Raw genomic sequence first — 20618 nt, 5'->3', positions numbered from 1 at the left:
CCCTGTTCTCCTGGAAGACCTTACGCAGCCTTTCCTAGAGGTCAATATCTTCATGCTAGACAAGTAAAACAAGACATAGTGGGGCAGGGCTCTTTCTTAATTCCAGGGGAAAACTTTAACTTGTAAACCACCCAGTCACATTTGGGATTTGTCCATTACAATCCTTTGCAGTCAGCATTAAAATAACTCACAAAAAACTATTATGGGGAACTGACTCTGACAAATATGTTTATTACCATTTCAAATTGTTTAAGACCTCAATGGGGTCAGTATTCTCAGATAAGTCTTTGATTACTCAGCTCTTTATCCTATACTCAGAAAAACATATCAAGCTGATGAAGCTGTTTCTAAGAGGAGGAACACCTTAGTTTAGACCATGAAGAATTTATATGTGAATTTTAGAAATTGTCTCAATTCCCTGCAACTTCAAGTATAGGTGTCACTTTAATGGGAATTTCTGTATTTAGAAATGAGGGGGGAAAATACTGAAAAAACTCAACACCAAACACAAATCTTTATTTTTTACCTGAACACTGACTACAATAACTAAAGATGTTGCAACTGTGACAGCAAAAGATTGGTAGTCAGCAATATGTTTTCCATCTTCACCAGCTGTGTTATAAAACGCTCCATAAGGGATGAAGAAAAGGGCAAAAGAGGTGTAGACTCCATGTGCTATGCAGATGAAAAATGTGTGTTTATTGAATAGTAGATTCAGTTGCCCAGGTTCATAGAGTTTTGCATAATCCATGCTATTCTGATCATTTACATCCTGTAACAAATCCATTTGGATAACGTGTTACTTTAATAGTGTCAGAAAATATTAAAGTTTGCATGCCACAGAGTGAGTAAAATTCCTGTGCCTTTAATAAAGGGCAGAAGGAATTCTCCTTGATTACAGTACCTTCTCAGAACTGAAGTGTGCTTAGAGCTAGGGAAGAAGATTCTCTTTCCCGCTCTGTCCCACTAATGCTACAAAGGAGATGGAATATGGCCATATCAGCCCTGATGGGGGCTCCACTGACATGGAGGAGTCTCCAACAAACATGCAGCCAGCATAGTTGGCTTCTATGCTAGGTCCTCACTTCCCTGATCTTGGTATAGCGAACAACAGGAGCAGGGAAGGGTTATAAACAGAACACAGTGCTCTCCAGCAGTTGCCGGATGGGGGGACAGTCTACTGCTGAGGCTAAGGCTTAGGCTCGTGCAGAACCAGTCAAAGAATCATGAGCCCACAGCCAAGGCCACCCAGAGGATTCAGGCGACCTGGGGTCTTCAGCGGTGTGGGCCCCCCACTTTGGCAGTGATTCAGCAGCGGGGTCCTTCCACTCCAGGACCCGCCACCGAAGTGCCCTGAAGACCCGCAGCAGGGGGCCCCCACTACCAAATTGCCACTGAAGACCTGGCACTTCGGTGGCAGGTCCCGGGGCAGAAGGACCCCCCACTGCAGGTCTTTGGGGCACTTTGGCGGCAGGTCCCAGAGTGGAAGGACCCCCTGCCGCCGAATTGCCGCTGAAGACCCGGAGCAGAAGAAGCTCCGGGGGCCCAGGCCCGCGAGAGTTTTCCGGGACCCTCGGAGCGAGTGAAGGACCCCGCTCCAGGGGCCCCAAAAACTCTCGTGGGGGCCCTTGCAGGGCCTGGGGCAAATTTCCCCACTTGCCCCCCCCCGGGTGGCCCTGTCCACAGCCAGCGTCTTAAAGGACTACTGCCTGATCCCGGGGCCATTTGGGGGCTGGTTCCCAGCATAAATTAGAATAACCTGAGGGGCAGATAAATAAGGGGGATTTAATTATACATTATTTGCATTTAAAACTGACTTGTTAATGATGCTACCAATGCCATTTATTGCTTCCATTTTAGACATTTAAGTCATGTTATAAATAAGATAAAGTTGTACCTGGTCAAACAAACCCATAGCTAGTACAGGCAGCGAAGCATAGACGATGTTGAAGAGGGTAATAAACCACTGGTCATAAACAGTCTGAAAAGAAAATGCAGTTGATAAAATGAACAAGTGTCATTTTAAAAACTTTTCATTAATATTATCTGGCACAACAGAACACACAACAGGACGCTTTACATCTGCTCCCCAGGATAACAGGATAACTGAATTTTGAAAATAGGTAAAATAATGAATATCTAAGAGTTTAGTGATTTGCTTTCTATGCAAGGGGTTATCCAATAGTATTTCATACCATACTTAATTATGAAAAAGGGGATAGATGGCAAATCCACAATGTTTAATAAGCTGCTTGGTTAATGCATTTTTCATCTACACCAGAAAAAGATGTGAGTTTATACCCAATCTAGAAATGGCAAAGGGAGGATTACTGAATAGTAGTATCAAAATCCCAGACAATCTCATATATTTTATGGCATTTGTAGCACACTTGGCTGCTTAACAGAGTTGAGGCATGTGGTATGGGGAAGGGATTTGGCCATCCCACATTCAAGTCAACTTCTCTTGTGACCCTTGAGTACATCTTAGCTCATCAAGCAGGAAGGATGTCTGGTTCCAACCAAGGAAAAATGGCCAAGTCTGATTTAAAGGTGAAAGTTTGAAGATCATCTACAAGGATCAATTTGGATTTATGCCTGATCCTTCCTAGCAACATGAAAACACAAGTTCCCATTGCTAAGTTTATACAAACAATAACTTGCAAATCCATTCAGTGATGAAGGCCTTTATCTAAGCACCCCTCGTTTTAAAGTTTCACTTTATTTATACCGCTTTTTAGTTTCCTTTACGTGAAAGTTATAAAGCTATTTTTATTATAAAAAGTCTGTCTTGCAGAAAACACATTATAGAATAAATAAAAGATGCCCTGCTCCATCTGTTCTTTATTTGTGCAATTAGCAGAAATATACTGGAGAAATGCAGAAGGAATTGAATATACTTGAATATACAGAGATCCTTTCTGCAATTTTAGCCCGCCACTATATCTGCTAAGAGCTTTGGATGACTATTTCACAGGTAATCAAAACCTTTGAGGTTATCAAAAGCTTTGAAACTAGTGTAACGGTCACATGCCATTTTCATATTTCAACTGTGACTTGTTTATATTGTTTGGCATAATACAAAGGGTTTTTTTTATATTCATGAACAAGGTAATTGTTTCCATATTCTTTTAAAAAAGCTTTCCCTTAAATCCCTGTAGTGTTGACAATGGCATAATGTCATCAGATAGTCACATTTCTCAAGCAAACAATGCCAGTAGTGGCAACTGGTTTAATTCATAACTTTCCTAAATAAGGCCCCAAGAAATGTTCTGGCACAAGCACTTAAAAATGCGTTGTCTTCACTGACATCTAAGAGTCCACATATGCGTACACAAAAGTGTAGAAGGTTGCAAGAGCACAATACAGAAGCAGTTGCCTTAAATTATGCAACCTGTGTGCAGGGGCGGCTCCAGGTCCCAGCACGCCAAGCGTGTGCTTGGAGGCCCTCTGCCGGTCACCGGGAAGGCGGCAGGCAGGCAGCCTTTGGCAGCATGCCTGTGGAGGGTCCGAGCCGCGGGACCAGCGGACCCTCCACAGGCATGCCTGCAGGAGGTCCACCGGAGCCACGGGACTGGTGACCAGCAGAGTGCCCCCCGCGGCATGCCGCCGTGCTTGGGGCGGTAAAATGTCTAGAGCCGCCCCTGCCTGTGTGGGCACTGGAACCCCACATGTGGAGCCTGATCCAACTCCCACTGAGGTCTATGACAGACTGTCTATTGACGTCAATGGTAGCTTGATCAGGCCTCAAAAGTACACACGCATCTATCTCATGAACTAGGACACCATCCCTGATTCCCTGTCTAAAGTCTTGTCAGACTCTAGTGCCAACGGGCCGTGGCAGAGATTAAGCTGTCTAATCTATGTATCTATTTTAGGTACTTATATGGCCTTCATTACCATGATATCTAAGCACTTCTGTTTTTCCTGTACTTCTCTTTAAAATATCCCTGTGAGATAGTGTTATATCTTTGCTCTTACATAACATTAATACTATGAGGAAACTAAACAGACATGGCTGGGTTCCAGCTAACCATATTCTCTGATACACAATGATCTAAGACCTGGCTACATATATAAACTGCTACTCTGTGGGGTTCTGGTAGCTTCTGCAATAGAGACTGCAAAGCCCACTAGAGGGCTCTCAAACTATTTAAAGGGATACTACCCACTCCCCATTCAGTAGGAATTTACTATTATCCCCATTCTAGAGATGGAGAACTGAGACCCTGCTCTGGGCTTGGGCAATTGTTCTCTGGCTCTCCTTCTAGCTTCAAGTTCACGTACTGGGGTTACTGGAGGCAACAAGGATTCAAATGTATGTGAGAGGAGAAGAAAGTTTATCACAACTTCAGCTGCAGGCAGGAGGTAGTGCTGGGGATGTGTGTGTTGTGGGAATGTAGCTGTAGGAGGACCTAGTCATAAGCATGAGATATACTGGATAGGGTTCTGCATGTTCCTTCATGAGGTGCTCAATCAGGCTATTGGGTTTCCATTAAAAACAACTAAATATTGAGGTCCTAAAATTGAGACAGCCCTAAAAATGTGTTCAGAGGAAACTTTCTAATGAAGTGTTTTTTATAATGATTCACAAACAAAACTGGACTTTGAATGGAAACCCATGTTTAAAGAAGATAAGAAATGTTGACATTAAAGAATTAAAATGTTTTCCATAACTCCCACCCTTCTAACCGATTAAAGGGTAGAAAGGGGATAACATACTGACTTATAGCACTGAAATATAAAATGAAGCATTTCTAATGGTTAGATGAAGAGCTTTGATTTTTTTTTAAATGATTTGTAATTATGGACAGTGAAGGAGTACAGCTGAAGTAACACTTAGGCCAAGGCCTTGCTGGCATAAGTGTGGTTTTCTAATTCTTCTTTTACATAGAATTGCTAATCTATTTAAAATGATGATACTGCTGACAAGACAATGCTGTGCTGGAAGTTTTGAGGTGAAAACACACAAATCTGTAACACCAAGAAGCCTTTTTTTACTGGGAGACTAGGGCAAGGTGACACAAAAAAATACCATGACACCGAAACTGCAAAATGAGCAGAAAAAATGCAGAAGTTGGTTAACTGAAGCTTGCACGTGTATAATGTGTGGGTAACCTAAAACTCAAAGGGTTGATGTGTTAAGAGCCAATTTGATAAAGATTACTTAGTCTGTAATGCATAAATGTATACTGGACCTAAGTGAACAAAGGCCTACATTGGAGAAACACCGGACCAGAAACGGAAGGACTGGACTGAAGGACTAGACCAACAGATCAGGGGAGATGACAACCATCAGGAAGCATTGGAGGATTTTCCAGTGCCCTGAAATTTGGTAACTCAGGCCCTTTACCAATTACATTTGTAACTGTCTGTTATAAATGTATGTTCAGGCACTATAAGTCCCAATAACTCTGTCTGAAACTGCATAAATAAAGGCAGAAATTGATTAAGCCTAAATTGGGTGCACTTGGTGACTCAGATTTCCAACCTTTACTCCCAACAAAATCTAGAACTTTCTCTGTTGCTGTTATGTACATATCTCAACATTTGAGGCCTAGTTCAGTCACACCAGAATATCTAAGAGCTGACATAGACTATTGTATAAAGCTCAACTGCCTGGAATTTGGGCTGGATAACATCCCATGAGAATGCCTGATCCCACAGGATTGTTGTTTCTTTCTGGTTATAGCTGAACCAGAACATGGTATTTCCTCATTTATACTTCTGTTTTCAGGCAAAACCAAGGTCTGCAGAAGCACACAGAGTTTGAGGGTGAAGGTGAGAGCCATTTGTTTTATCTGATCCAGTTTGCCCATCCCTCTTGCACACAGAGGTAGCTGGAACTTTCTGACAAATTTTTTTTCTCAGAAAATACCAATTCATCAAAATTGAAACTTTGTCAGGAAGATTTCTCAGGTCCTGGATGGAATATCTACTTGCGAGAGTAAGAGACACTCACACCCAGAGTTGAGATACTCACTTGGGATGTGGGAAATCCAGGTTCCATTTCTCACTGCAAATCAGTCAGAGCACAGACTTGAACCTGAATCTTCCACATCCCAGATGCATGCTGTCATCTGGGAGCTATTGGATATTCTCTTTCTCCCCCTCCCTCTCTTCTAATTTTTGAAAGGTTTATTTCTGTTATGATACAGAACGAAACCAAATGTCAAAACTTTGACATTTTTTACAAAAAGGAATTCTTGTTTCCCAAAGAGCATTAACTGCATCCTTTCCCATAATAAATAGCTTTGGGAATAGGGGAAATACAGAATTTCACACTGAATAGGTCTTGCATGAGAGTCTCCAGGGACTGTTTGCAAACTCATAAACGGGAACCAAATCACTCACACTTTAAATTAGATTGGAAGTAAAATACAATGAGTTACAATCCACCAGCAAAATGACACCACCATCCACAGCTGTCACTAAGTATGCATCACAAATCATGGAGTCACCTAAAAGAACATCTCAGAGACCCAGACGCCAGAGGCACATATTCCAGAAATTCACATCTGTGACATGCAGTCCACCTGCCAGTTACCTTGGCTGGGGAATGGATAGACTGGCACATTTATGCTACACAAGGAGTGTCCAGAAATTGTTACTGTAATTGGTTAATCTATTGTATCATTTAACTATAGGTCAACATTTTCTAGTTTGAGTGCCTACAATTACATTCCTATATCTACAGGTAGGCACCAAGGTATATGTGTCCTGGTTTTCAGAGGTGCTGAGCAAGTCAGTGGGATTTGTGAGTGCTTAGCATCTGTGAAAATCAGCTACATACAGTCAGGTGCTTAAGCTTAAATTCCTACGTCCACTTTGTAAAATTTCAGCCATAGTTCTTAACAGTATAATGAGAGTCCTCTTCTCCTATATTCTCAATTGAATAGCTACTGTAATGAGATGTAGAAAATTAGGAAATAGTTTAGATTTGTAATTTAAAGCACAGCAATCTAATTTATCTGGGTATTCATAAGATGTCCATCACTGCAGTGTCCAGGATCATTACTACTGTACAAAAGTACCCCCATCCCTCATGTTTGTTTTTCTACACGGGATTGGATTTGTCTTCAGGAGAAATATTTCTGAGCCATTCTGCAACTTTCCACTACTGAGGGAAAGCAAGTGGAATGAGATCAGATAGCATGCTCTATAACCTGTCCCCAAAAATTGCACCTTGGGGACAGTCAGAGTTCCTAGTCAACATAGTGTAGTGGGGCAGTTGCCTTGCTCCTGAAAAAAGGCTAGGCTGATTGGGGAAGCAGCCACAGCTGGGGCCACGCCCCTATCAGGTAGGGTGACCAGACAGCAAGTGTGAAAAATTGGGACTGGGGGGGGGGTAATAGGAGCCTATATAAGAAAGAGACCCAAAAATCGGGACTGTCCCTATAAAATCAGGACATCTGGTCACCCTACTATCAGGCCACAGCTGGCCCTATAAAAGGTCTGTGAGGCAGGAGCTGAGTCAGTCTCTCTCTTGCTCTGGAGAGAGAAGGACCTGGCTAACTGGGAGCTCAGGGTACAGGGAATGGAGCAGGGCTGGGGAAAGGCAAAGGGGAGCTGGGGAGCTCCAGCCTGGTAAATCTCCAGGCTGTGGGCCTTGATAAAAGGCCAAAACAGGTACTGGGGTTGCAGAGAGTGCAGCCTGGGGTTAGGCAGAGGCAGCTGGTCCGACCACCACCCCTTGCCAATGATGAGTGGCCTTTTACAGACTGCAGTTTGCCCCAGTGAGTGGGGGCTAGATGATGACTGGCAGTAGCCACTGAGGCAAGGTGGGGATAGAAGGTTGGGAGTTCCCCTGGGAGACAAGAGCCAGACTGTGGGTTACTGCTGGGGGCAGAACCCAGAGGAAAAGGGGCACCGGGGTCCAGGAGGGACACAGGGACCTTAAGCCAGGTGAGACACCAACCTGCAGAGGGTGCTCCGGGCTGGACAAGAGCTAATTCTCAGGATAACCAGCAGGAGGCACCGTGCCAATGAGTCTCTCTTTGCTACATGTGGCTGTTGTGGCAAGTCACAAAGAGGACATCTCTGAGGTAGTTAATCTTTAACCCACTAAGGACTTTAAAAATTAGGACCAGGACTTTGAAATGCATGGAGATCCAGTGTAGAATGTGGAACGCCACTGTAATGTGATTTTGACAAACTGTCTTACCAAGAAGGCAGCCCAGTGCACACTCAGCTTCTTCCAAGAGTCTGTATGGTCCAGAAATAGGACCCTGTATTGGGAGTCAGGAGACCTGGGTCTAATCACAGATCTGCCACTGACCTGTTTGGTGACATCAGTCAAGTCAGTTTACTTCTCTCTGCCTCTGTTTCCCCTCCCAATCCTTGTCTATCTTGCCTCTTTAGAATGTAAGCCTCTTACTGTGTGTTGATACATTGCCTAACAATGTGGGATCTAAAACATCCTCTGGTCTAGTTTGTACTGGGATGTCTGAGGTCAAAGGCCAAGAGCTGACAACCACCTGAATGTTGGACAGAAGTGCAAGTCTTAGAGTTTTTCTGAAGAAAAAATAAAAGATTGAAATAGTTTCCAGTATACTGGCAATTAAGTTGATGGCCCCCAGTCATATAGCTATGTTTGCCATCAGATTACTTAATTTCCTTTCCTTGTATCATTTTACACTTGAATTTTATCCTACAGATTTCCATTTTTTCATAGGTCATGCAAGAGAATCCCTCCACAAGTTCTTCCTAAGATCCACATTCAAGCAAAGCCCTCCCATTTTCAACGTTATGTATTTTTGGTGCATTCCACAAAGTACAGTGGGTTGAGAGAATATGCAGAGTTAATACGTTTATTATTCAAAACATAGTCATGGAAATTTGTCCCCTATTTTGAATCAATCAGAACGGCTAGAAAACCTTAAGCCTTTACACCAGATTATGTAAAAACAAAATTAAGATGTATAGTTTATACTGCTGAGAAAATTCTTTCTTGCATCTATTAAGTTTATAAAGATGAGCCAAAATGTCAAAGTATTCATGAAAAGACTATTGATGTTCTAGTGTTCAATAAAAGCGTTCCAACACTAAGTATCTCTATAAATCATACTAAATTTTATGTTTAATTCCTGTAATTATGAAATGTCTCTCCTTCCCCAGAAATACAAACGTTGTTTCCCAAAGCTCAGACATTTAAAATGTTTCTACCATTATTCATGGTTTTACACAATTCCTGACCCTCTCTTTTCTGAAATCATGACAGCAGACCTTAGGAATAGTTCACTTTCCCAGGTTGCCACTGCATGCATCTACAGACAATGGCACTGCTGCTGCAGCACATGTCACTCCCTGGCCCCAGTATTGAGTTTCAAGAGCCAGTACCCTTCCTGAGTACACCCGTTTCCTGATATCACCCACTTCCCCAATGCCACTCTCTTTGCCTGCTAGAAGGCTTGCCCAGCTCAATAACCAAATGGTTACCCACTAATTTCTCAATTGACCCACCAGTGAACCAACAGAGGAGGTCTCGCTGCCCATCTGAATAATCACCCAATAAGCCAAAGGTCACAAAATGATCTGTTGACACCAACACTGTTGCTGTGAGGCACAGCTGTCTGCTATGGAGAGTTACCTAGTAAAGGCTTTTGGAGATGCTAGAGGGAAGTACAGTGTGTCAAGAGGAACGGGAGTGTAAGGACTGATGGATTTGAGCAGGAGGGTATGCACTTCTTCACGGGATGGCAGTGGAGGAAGAGTATTAACCCATGGAATGTCGCATGTATCTCCAACTGAGGTGAAAGATTTTCAGAGAGCCTCTTGCTATGCTTTCAGCAACATCTCACTATAATGCGGTACCTCCAAAATACAGATTCACAGTGTAGCCCCAGTTATTACCCTTTACTCTTTCCCAACAGAGAGAGACCCAGATCAAAATCCCCAGGATGTTAAGTAAATTTTCATATATACAAACAAGCATTCAATAAATATGTGACTATGCATTCAAATTCAAACGAGTAAAGGGTTTGGTTTTTTTCTTATTCAGAACTGAACATTGACTAGTATAGATGACATTTTTCATCTGGAGGATACTGTGTATATGTAGTGCCTCCCTACCTCTGGACAAGGGAGTTTGGGAAAGGGCTGGTTCTTCCCGATGACAGAAAGGAAGCTGGAGAAACTTAAAGGGGCCTCACTTGTCTAATTCACTATTGCTATCTAACAAATCTGAAATGATCAGCCAGGACACATCAGATTCAGGGCCCACTGGACTGAAGACCCATGTCCCCCACTTCAACTTGAAGGTGAGAAACAATCACCTCTCCTAATTGCCCAAGAATATAATTAAAATAAACAAATAAATACAGGGACTCTACTCCTGGTCTCCTTCGCTGACAGCAGCTGGTTGGTGTTTATTGAAGGCCTGGGGCTTTCAGTAACTTCTGCAGGTCAAACGTGAGGAAATAGGAAAAGCAGGATTTGCTGAAGGACACAAGGAATTCCCCATGTCCCAAGCAGCTTGCAAGACACCTTTATTTTACCTTAGACTTTGGCTAGAGCTTAGTCAGGATCAGTTGGCTTGGCATGGAGCCTACTTATGTGACCTGCAGAATTTATAGATTTAAGCACTCCTGACAACCACACAATCAAGCCTCAGGATTCAGCCCTAAAGAAACTATTTACTGGATTAGGACATATGGTTCTCTTTTTTCCTTTAAGCATAAAGCAGCCTGGCCTAACAAATGAAATCACGAAATGTCTAAACAATTTGGAGGAAATGAAGGAAATCATTAAGTATAACAATTTCAATCAGATTAATTTTTTAAAAAGAAAATAAAGACTAATATGATTTTAATTAACTTCCAAATGATTTTCACTCAAACATTTGGATTTTTCAGTTCAATTTTCTGACTTCTAATGAACCAATAATTAAAAGAACACCCCTTTTTACAGCTGGGTACATTAAACATACACAACAGTGTTCTGTTGGTTTATCAGCTTAACTCCCAAAAACTCACCTGAGCTGAGAAGCCACAGAAGAAGCCAAACCAGAAATGCACCAGAGTGAAGGAAAAGTTTTTGTAGAAGAAATAACACAAGAACTTGCACATTCTGAAATAGGACCACCTGCCATGAACAAACAGGAGCCGCTTAAGGTATCTGAACTGGGCAAAGGAGTAATCACTGGCCAAGACTGCTTGCATTCCTTCTTCACCACTGATGCCAATGCCTATGTGTGCACCTGTAAGTAAAAAAGAAGCAGAAATGTGTCTCTACTAAGTATTTGAAAAAGACGCATTCATTTGCTAAACTATCACAGCGAGGATTTTGTTCAGTGAGACAGAAGTAGATGTCTTTTTTAAGGTGATCCCTGCCTTACCATCTAATAACAGTATCCTGGGCTACTGAAACCATGAGGTAGAAAGCAGAGAAGTTATCAGATCAACAGGGAACACCCACTAAGTTAACATTATCATTACTATTAAACTGAATCATGCACTCCTGCCTCTCACCTTCAGCATCTTGGGAAGCATTAGCCGCCTCTTTAACATAAAATAATTTTGTTATGATTATTTTTAAAGCTCCCATAACTGTCTCTTCCTCTTTCAACCCCTCTTCCTTCCTTCTCTCTGGAAGAAAAAATGTTTATTTTGCCTATTCTTTGCCAAAATAGGTGAATTGGAGGAGGGCCCTGTTGTTATTGAAGCTAACGAGGAAAACTTTTTAAATAAATAAAATTTAGTTTTTAAAAACCCAACTCAAGATTGAGATTTGGCAGTAGTCCAGTAACTGTTCACCACCCCTATACCCAGACTGGCCTCAAACCATTCAATTTCAGTCTAATGGGCCATATTTTTTCTGAATATAAGGTGGGGCCCAACCCCCCCATTCATCTGCTTGAAGAAATGCCATTGGAATGTAGGGTTCTATACAATGGTAGGATTGAGTGACAGTCAGCAAGCAGATATATTGCAAGCAACCAACACAGTACATTATTAGCTACGTAAGGCATCTTACTATTTTATTTTAAGGGCTGCCCATCAATGAATTACAAAGACAATATATTTACTGTACAACCTGCTTGCACAGTAGCATATTTTAATATGCAAAACATCTTCCAAGTAACTGATACTACAGTAAAAGAATTTACATTAGTTACTAATGCTGTACTTGTGAACTGTATTCTGCTATGCAAATATTGTAAAATACAAGATATTTCTTCATGGCTGTACTGCACCCTCCACTTAATCAGCACACAATTCAGTTGGGATACTTACCAGGATAGCCAAGTTGCACTACCAAGGAATTCTACTTAATTGGGATGCCAACATATGAGTAGTCAGGGCCAGCTCTAGGTTTTTTGCTGCCCCAAGCAAAAAAAATGTTTGGCTGCCCCCGACCCCAGCCCTGGGCTCCCCCCTGCACTCCCCTGCCACCCCAGCCCTGGGCTCCCCCACGCAACCTGCACCCTCCTGCTGTCCCAGCCCTGGGTCACTGGTAACTCACTACTAGGGCGGGTCATTCAGCAGGAATTTTGGATGTGCACAGAACACAGACAGGATTGGTTCCCATATGGTTACAGAACTGCAATAAAGTGGAATAATCTTCTTGTGTGATTGGAGGATATCTGGATGCATATTATAAGACTATCCTCCATAAATGAGGAAAGTTGAGGTGCCTTTATTATTCTTTTGTTCCACTCTTTGTTTCTATGGGGAAATTGCCAATGCAATATCACTGTCTTCCTTTTAAACAAACAAAAAGGGCAATGGCTGTTGAAAATAGCAATTCCAGTCCTAAAGAACCACTGGGAAGCATTTCTTGCTTCCTCATTTCTTATCCTATTTTTTCTACAACAAATTACAGTGGATCAGTATATCTGATTTGGGAGAAATGAAGTAACAGCTGCTCAAATTGAGCTTGAGCATTCCTGAATTTTGAGGGTGTTCAAATCTGGAAGGCAAGTGCTAGATTCCCTTTCTGAATATTAGCTAAATCTGGAAAGGAAAAGTCAATTTCTGCTTCCATGGCTCAGAAGTGGAAATCCTCCTACGTGCCTGGTACTGTATCTAAAGCTGCTGAAGTCCCTGAGCAGAGCCTCCCCTCCCTTACTTTTCATTTTAAATTCTAGTGGGATACACGTACCTCCCTTGCTAGGCTTCAGATAGAGAGGGGCACTGTTCATTTAGTCTACCCAATTCCATGATGAAATCACACCAGTATCCCTAATGCAGTCTGGGAAAGTCTTCTGAAGGGAACATCTGGGGCAAAGCCTTCTACTCCTTGGGCACACTTGTTCCCCATTCACAGTGCCACCACTTTCGACTTGCAGCATGGCTCAGCTACCTAACGCCCTCCCCTCTCTTTCCTGTTGATAGCTGCCAATGGATTGCTGGGAAATGTAGTTCTTTCCCTGCTCCAGGGCTGCTCTATAGGCAGGGAGCTAGGCAAGGAACTAAGGGTCCCGTGGGTTCTCGGCTCCCATGCTGGATCCTCAGCTGATCCATGGCTCCACTTCTGTAGGGTTGTGAGAGGGAAGGAAGTGAGTTAAAAAAAAAAAAGGATGGCCAAAATGACGCCTCCTGGAAATGTGCCACCCTAAGCACCTGCTTGTTTTGCTGGTGCCTAGAGCTGGCCCTGTGAGCAGTGGTACTCAAATAGGGATACTATGTCTTTGTAATGTTCAGAGGCTGATGGTGCTTTGACACCTTTCAAAAATCCTTGGCCTCTGCCAGTGCTTGTTTGTGAGGGGAGAAGGATAGCTCAGTGGTTTGAGCATTGGCCTGCTAAACCCAAGATTGTAAGTTCAATCCTTGAGAGGGCCGTCTGGGGCAAAAATCAGTACTTGGTCCTGCTGCTAGTGAAGGCAGGGGGCTGGACTCAATGACCTTTCAAGGTCCCTTCCAGTTCTAGGAGATAAGTATATCTCCAATTATTTTTATTATAAAGCAGAAGTGTTTTAACAATCTCTCTTTAGGTTCTTTGAAACACTGATGAAAATTAACCCCTTTAAAGATGGAAAAAGTATAGGACTGCTAGGATGCTGGAAGGCCCTGAATTTGGTAGTTCACTTTTAGCTCAATCTGGGTAAAAATAACTTCTTGTTCTGTGTAGTGTTGTTTCTTTTGTAAGTGACACACCTATAACATATTTATTTCTTCCGAGAACCAGCAAGTTAAAAGTGAGCAAAACAAAGCAATCTGAGAACTATTTCAGATACAAGCAAAAAGTGCGCCACCTCGTTAGTCAGAAATTCTCCTTAATCAGAATGAAAGGTGAGCCACTTGGGTATCCCAATTAAGGTGGATTCAGCAGTATGTTATTTATCAAATGCTTATAAGAAGAAGTTGATAATGGCGTTGAGTTGAGGACGTTTATGCTCGGGAAGGTCCTCCACGAGCTCTTGCATTTCACTACAGTTAGCGTAGTCGTTATTTGGCAACTCTGGGCAGAAGGGTGGCTGATGAGTAAACTTTCCACCCAAAGAGGTCCTGTCTCTTGTGTTCTTTATCCTGCAGTGAGGAGTGGAAATGAGACTGTTTACTGCACTGATTAGCAGCCTCTACTAACAGAAAGCAGGCTTGAGGGTGTGAAAACAAAAATTGCATACCTTTGGCTGGAACAAAGTATTTCCTGTCAGCTCTTTTGTTAGTGGGTGGTGTCAATGCTGGTGTTTGCCATATTACCTCCACAGGATCCATTATAGCCTCATCCATGGGGAGGGCAATCTTGGTCGATGATGCCGGTTGTAGGATTATGTTGCTTCTCCTGCACCTCACGTAAGGCAATTTCTTGGCTGTTTGCTACTCTTTTGAAGAGTTCTTGGAACTGTCATCTGGTGCCACTGGGGTAGACAGCGTCACCGCTTCGTCTGGTTGTGGAAGATGAGTGTGGGGCAGGTGGTGAATCATCCAGGTCTGTCTGTGATAGTATCTCTTCCTCTTCTATCTCTGTCTCGGGGTCAGAGGTTTCTCTGTGTGGTAATGATAGGCGTATTCTGGAACATCTTGTTGCTGGGGAAGGGGGACCAGAATACAGATTCTGGTATGTGGGCCAAGTGGTTGTCCTGCATGCCTGCTTCCTCGCCACTATGTATGGAGAGTGCAGGAGATGAAGGATGTACCATGCTATGTAGCTTGGGGAGTGTTCAGTGATGAGCAGAAGTGACTGTCAGGGCCGACTCCAGCATTTTTGCCGCCCCAAGTGGTGAAGCGGAAAAAAAAAAAGCCGATCGGTGGCACTTCGGCGGCAGCTCAATCACGCCGCTTTATTCTTCTGCGGCAATTCAGCGGCGGGTCCTTCGCCCACCTCTCCCTCTTCAGCAGCAGTTCGGCGGCAGCTCAAAGAGGAGGAGAAGGAGTGAGGGACCCACAGCCAAATTGCCGCCGAAGACCCAGATGTGCCAAGCCCCTTTCCATTGGCCGCCCCAAGCACCTGCTTGGTTCGTTGGTGCCTGGAGCTGGCCCTGGTGATTGCGGTGCTGAAGAAACTGCTATATCCTCAGTATGCAGGAGTTGCACTGGTCCCGCCTTGGGGTTGCGGTCGACCGTTGGGAGTGCTGACTGGTGCTGGGTTTAGCTTATTAGCTGGCATCAAGTCTTGGGTCAGTGCCAGTGGTGGCAACATTGATTGCGGCACTGCTGCCTGTGCCACGCTTTGCACCAGGGTAGTCAGTGCCATGGAGGAGACTTGATGTCTCAACTCTGGTGCTGCACGTTGAGGCTCAGCAGGGGTCTGCTGAGGGACAGAGTCGGAGGAGTCCGGTGCCTCACAAGTGCTCACTCTGGATGAGTGGAGCACTGATGGTAAAGACCTCGCTGGGGAAGCTCTCTTTTTCTGAGACACCCTTGCTGGAGAAGTCAAGGCTCACTTCCTGAGTTTTGGAAGTTGGAGCCTTATCAGAGCTCAGGGATCTTGGTTTATGAGACTCCCCAGAGGACGTCTCTTGTGGAGGTTGGAGGGATTTCTCCAGCAGAAACATTTTCAAGTAGAGATCCCTGTCACGTCTTGCCCTTGTTGTTCAGTTGGTGCAGTTTAAGTATTTCTGGGAGATATGAGTTTCTCCCAGACAGTGAATGCAGGATGTGTGTCTGTCAGAGACTGGGATTGGTTCACGGCAGGAGTCACACTTTTAAAATCCTGTTGAGCCTGGCATGATGGCAGTTAAGCCTCTCCTGCCTCTCGAGAGATAAGGGTGGGAGTTAATTGTAATGGTAAACTGTAGAAACTGTTCCGAAAGGGCGAGTTAAGCAGAGAAAAAGTCTTCTTTCTTCTTTTTTTTTTTTTGAAGAAAAACCTCTAAGAGGAACTATCAAAATTATGTAACTATGTATAGACTAAGACTAACTAAACAATGTAACTAAGCATAGACTAATAAGAAGTTCCTATGTAACTTTTTTTTTTCTTTCAGAAAGTATCAAAGAAAGCACCGCTGTGGAGCTCCGTCTACATCCGAAGATGGTTGAGAAGGAACTGAGGGGACGGTCAGGGGTGCTGCGCCACAGGAGGTGCCAACAACTGCCTGAGATGACTCCTGTGCGCGCCCTTCCCCCGACTGAGTACTGCTGTGAGAAATCTCCGATCTCTGGCACAGGGACGCACCGACACATAGAGTGGAGCACCCACAGGGACACCACTCGAAGAAGAAATATGAATTCATTGATAGGCAAACAGCACGTTATTGACATTTCTATTTATGCTTTTAACTGAATATTATGACACAATTTCCTCTTACTTTTGATCATGCTAATATCATTGGCTCCATCTCCGATGGCCAAGGTGACTGCCTTCCTGTGCTTCTTAACCAGCTCTACCACTTGTGCTTTTTGACAGGGGGTCACTCGACAACAAATCACAGTTTGACACATGCAGGCAACTTCCACAAATTCATTCTCTAGATCAGCCTCAAGTGCATGAGCCTGCAATACAAAGTATTCCCTATCAGAGTGCTGGTTCTGTAACTATAATCAACAGACGATTTGATGGGTAGGAAATGAGAATTATTTGCATATAATAAATAAAATAATTTCACAAGTTTTTTTAAACAGCTGAAGCCTTTAGTGGAAGATACCACACATCTCCAGTAAATACAATAAATCAGTCTCATCAGTGTATGCATATAATCCTAACACACAACGCGAGCGAAGTGACATTTTGTTGTAAAATACTTGATTTAATTACATGTTCAATACAATATTAACAAAGAGGGAAGAAATAACCTAAAATTGGATAATTACAGTTATTTCAGTCCAGCACTTGACTTTCCAGCTAACTTTATGAGAATTTAAAATGGCCTAATCTAGTGAATCATCAGCTCTGCTGCAAGTGTTTAGTTGCAGATACTCAATGTATCTTTGTAGTTCAGCACCCACAGAGCCTCTTCACAATTCAGACACAGTAAAATGCTGGCAACTATCATTAAATAAAGTCTGACCAAACTCTGTGGTCTGCCTCTCTCCTTTGGATTGACATATAGCTAGTCCAACTGTATGTGACATGTGAGCAGGGTCACTGGAAAAATGCATAAAATGTTCCCATTTTGACACATATTGTGCAGTTTCATTTACTGTGTGACAATTTTTCCATCAAACTGTAGGAGGGAGAGAAAACCTTTTGAAAGCCCCAGGCAAGAAAAGGACAGGGATCTCTTCAAAATCATGGGAGAGGAAAAACTTCAGGTCACTGGTTTAGATATTATCAAGACTGGGGGCAGGTGGGTGGGGGGGGGGATGCCCCAAGGAATAGGGAAAAGATAGTGCTTTCTAGATCTTTGAAAAGGCTCAGGGGAAAGGACTGAGGCATGAGCTGGTTGCCTTTTAGATATCTCCAAACAACAAGGGTAACTAGAAATTTTATCTTCTTTCCCAATTCTAATTTTAAACTCTGCCAAAACCAGAAAATAGCCATTGCTCTTCCCATTCCTTTGACTCTCTGATGAGGCTGCCAATTAGGGTGCCACTTAATCCCAGTGATGGTGCTTGCTGGAGATGTTCACAACCGAGCTAGTGTCTTATTAGCTAGCAGCTAATTTCTCAAAAGTGAAGCCTGCACTTTTAACTCTCTTAAGTTAGAGAGTCAGAAGATCGTTTTGAACTTGTTCAAGATTTTGAACCTGAACTACATTAAAGTAATGTAAGTTTATTCTATTATGACAAGAACCAGATTTCCTAATCAAAGCAAATTGTTTTGGCATCCCTGTAAGATGCTGATATTTAGAAAACCCACTGGAGGTATCTTTGGTGCAGTAATTATTTTAAGGTCAGGTTGTGCTCTCAAACAACAAACATCAGGAAAAAATAACAGCATTACATCTGCCTAATGGCATACACTTAATTAATTAGCATTGATTTGTGATATTCCCCTCACACAAGTCCTTAAACAATAATAGCAGTGGTCTATGTCTAGTTAAGAAGGGATAAGATAGTGTGAACTAGTTCTTACTATGAGGCCTTCTCCACTGTGGCAGTTATTAAAAAAAGCTGTATAGAGTTACTCATTTGATTTTTCTTCCATACACATCCAAAAGTTAAGACGTAATTTTTAATTGTTTCTTGCAATTATGTCAGCCTTTGTTTTTAGCTTTCTTATGAAACGGTTTTAGAGTTTGGAGAGAAATCCCTCACTAGAAAACAAAACAGACATTATTTGGGATGGGAAGGAAAGGACAAAACCTGAAAAAACTGACTTACCAGACTATGTCCATTTATGACTAATGCATAATCACCAGTGACAGTTTCTTCCAAGACCGAGCCCTGCTTTGATTCTTGCATTTTTTCACAAAATACATGACCATTGGAAAGGTCTTTGCTTTGTCCAAACAAACGTTCTTTCGCTTTCCTTAAAAGAAAAAAGGAATATGTTATTATTAATTTTAATCAGACAACGATTTAGAGCTAATTTCAGTTCTGCTGTAATTAATACTAGATAAGAGCGAATTTCAGTAGGCAAGAAGGATATTTCTTTTACGTGATGAAGATACTGCAGTGCAGTGGTTCTCAAACTAGAGCCGCTGCTTGTTCAGGGAAAGCCTCTGGAGGGCCAGGCCGGTTTACCTGCTGCGTCCACAGGTTCGGCCGATCACAGCTCCCAGAGGCCACAGTTCACTGCTCCAGGCCAATGGGGGCTGTGGGAAGTGGTGGTCAGTAAATCCCTTGGACCATGCCACTTCCTGCAGTTCCCATTGGCTTGGAGCAGCGAACTGCAGCCACTGGGAGCTGCAATCAGCCAAACCTGCGGACGCAGCAGGTAAACAAACCTGCCCGCCTGCCAGGGGCTTTCCCTGAACAAGCGGCGGCCCCAGTCTGAGAACCACTGCTGTAGCGTGTTTAAAATCTAAGGAAGTAGGTGGTGTAGGTATGAAGATAAGACAATATTCCTGAGTGTTTTTAAATAACTTAGACATGCATCTGACGAAGTGAGTATTCACCCACGAAAGCTCATGCTCCAATACATCTGTTAGTTTATAAGATGCCAAAGGACTCTTTGCTGCTTTTAAATAACTTAGAACTTAAATAGCAATCTTGATCTGAGTTTGACCGGAGTGATTTATCACTAATTTGGTATAAAGATTTTAACTGGTGCCGCAGATAGCGATCGTGGCTCTTTTTTTGCTGCTTGGGGCAGCAAAAACCCTGGAACCGGCCCTGCCTCAGATCTGACTGGATTTGACACCAGCTGATCTCTTCAGGAGTTTGTGTCCACTGGTATTCAGCGACAAAACAGCCTTCTTAAATACTGCTTATTTTAAGAGAAGGAAGAAAACATTGAGAGAAAAAGGATTTTAAAACAACAAACAGTTAATACATGTGTCTGTCTTCCCTAAAGCCTTACCATCCAGTGGAAGTTGCCTAGATGGGCCTAACATTTGCATCTGACTAAGTGGGTATTCACCCATGAAAGCTCATGCTCCAATACCTCTGTTAGTCTATAAAGTGCCACAGGACTCTTTGCTGCTTATTTAGCTTTGATTATTTTTCAATTTTATTTTATTTTTAATATTCACTTGTCTTTTAAATTTAGAAAAATAATACACAGTTGCTCTACAAGAATCTGGTCTGAACAGACCCTTAAACTTTTAAGAAGTTCCGATCATATCACAATGTTTACTATGACACATGACACCTATGTTCATTTTTTGAAAAAAATTTCAATTATTGGTTCAGTGAATAAGTTGTTTTCTAAACAAGGGGCAGCTTCTGCATAAAATACCAAAATAAATATGCTGCTCACCAGAGTCCAGGATTTCTTATTTATTTACATCTGCAGTAAAAGATAGCATACTTTTACTTAAAATACCCATATCTAGTCTGTATTTGCAGGATATCATGGTGCTATATGCCTAATTCCAGAACAACTTGTCTACTATGCAATGGAGACCAGGAGTACCACAGCAGTGATGCAGTTGGTCTCCTGGGAAAGAGTGTTGTCTCTGTTCTTTGAAGGCCACCTATGTGGTTGATCTGGAAATGGCACAGAGACAACCAGTGCATTCCACCCCAAAATCACAATAAGGGTAAAGTCAAGATGCTTTACATGGGAAATAAAAGATGACACCAGAAAGAAACAATAGATAATTAAGCATGTTGTGAGAGAAGAGGAACTGGTACTAAAGAAGCCACTAATAAAAAGTCTGCGGGGGGAAGAAAAACTTGCATACTGCCACAAAC

At 42.7% G+C, this 20618-nt stretch overlaps 1 protein-coding gene across 1 annotated transcript in view; it reads right to left on the bottom strand.

Annotated features, from left to right (window-relative positions):
* Positions 1-20618, bottom strand: part of ATP8B4 (ATPase phospholipid transporting 8B4 (putative)) — a 155500-nt gene that overhangs the window by 10264 nt on the left and 124618 nt on the right. The window contains exons 21-25 of the mRNA XM_030578888.1: positions 18642-18789; positions 16688-16871; positions 10971-11194; positions 1898-1981; positions 527-772 (exon numbers count right to left, since the gene is read on the bottom strand). Coding sequence (XP_030434748.1) covers positions 527-772; positions 1898-1981; positions 10971-11194; positions 16688-16871; positions 18642-18789 — 886 coding nt within the window. The remainder of the gene's footprint in view (positions 1-526; positions 773-1897; positions 1982-10970; positions 11195-16687; positions 16872-18641; positions 18790-20618) is intronic.

The sequence above is a fragment of the Gopherus evgoodei genome, chromosome 10 (assembly GCF_007399415.2).
Source record: "Gopherus evgoodei ecotype Sinaloan lineage chromosome 10, rGopEvg1_v1.p, whole genome shotgun sequence".
Taxonomy (NCBI): Eukaryota; Metazoa; Chordata; order Testudines; family Testudinidae; genus Gopherus; species Gopherus evgoodei.
The sequence above is the reverse complement of the archived record's forward strand: the minus strand, read 5'-3'. Positions and strand labels throughout refer to the sequence as shown.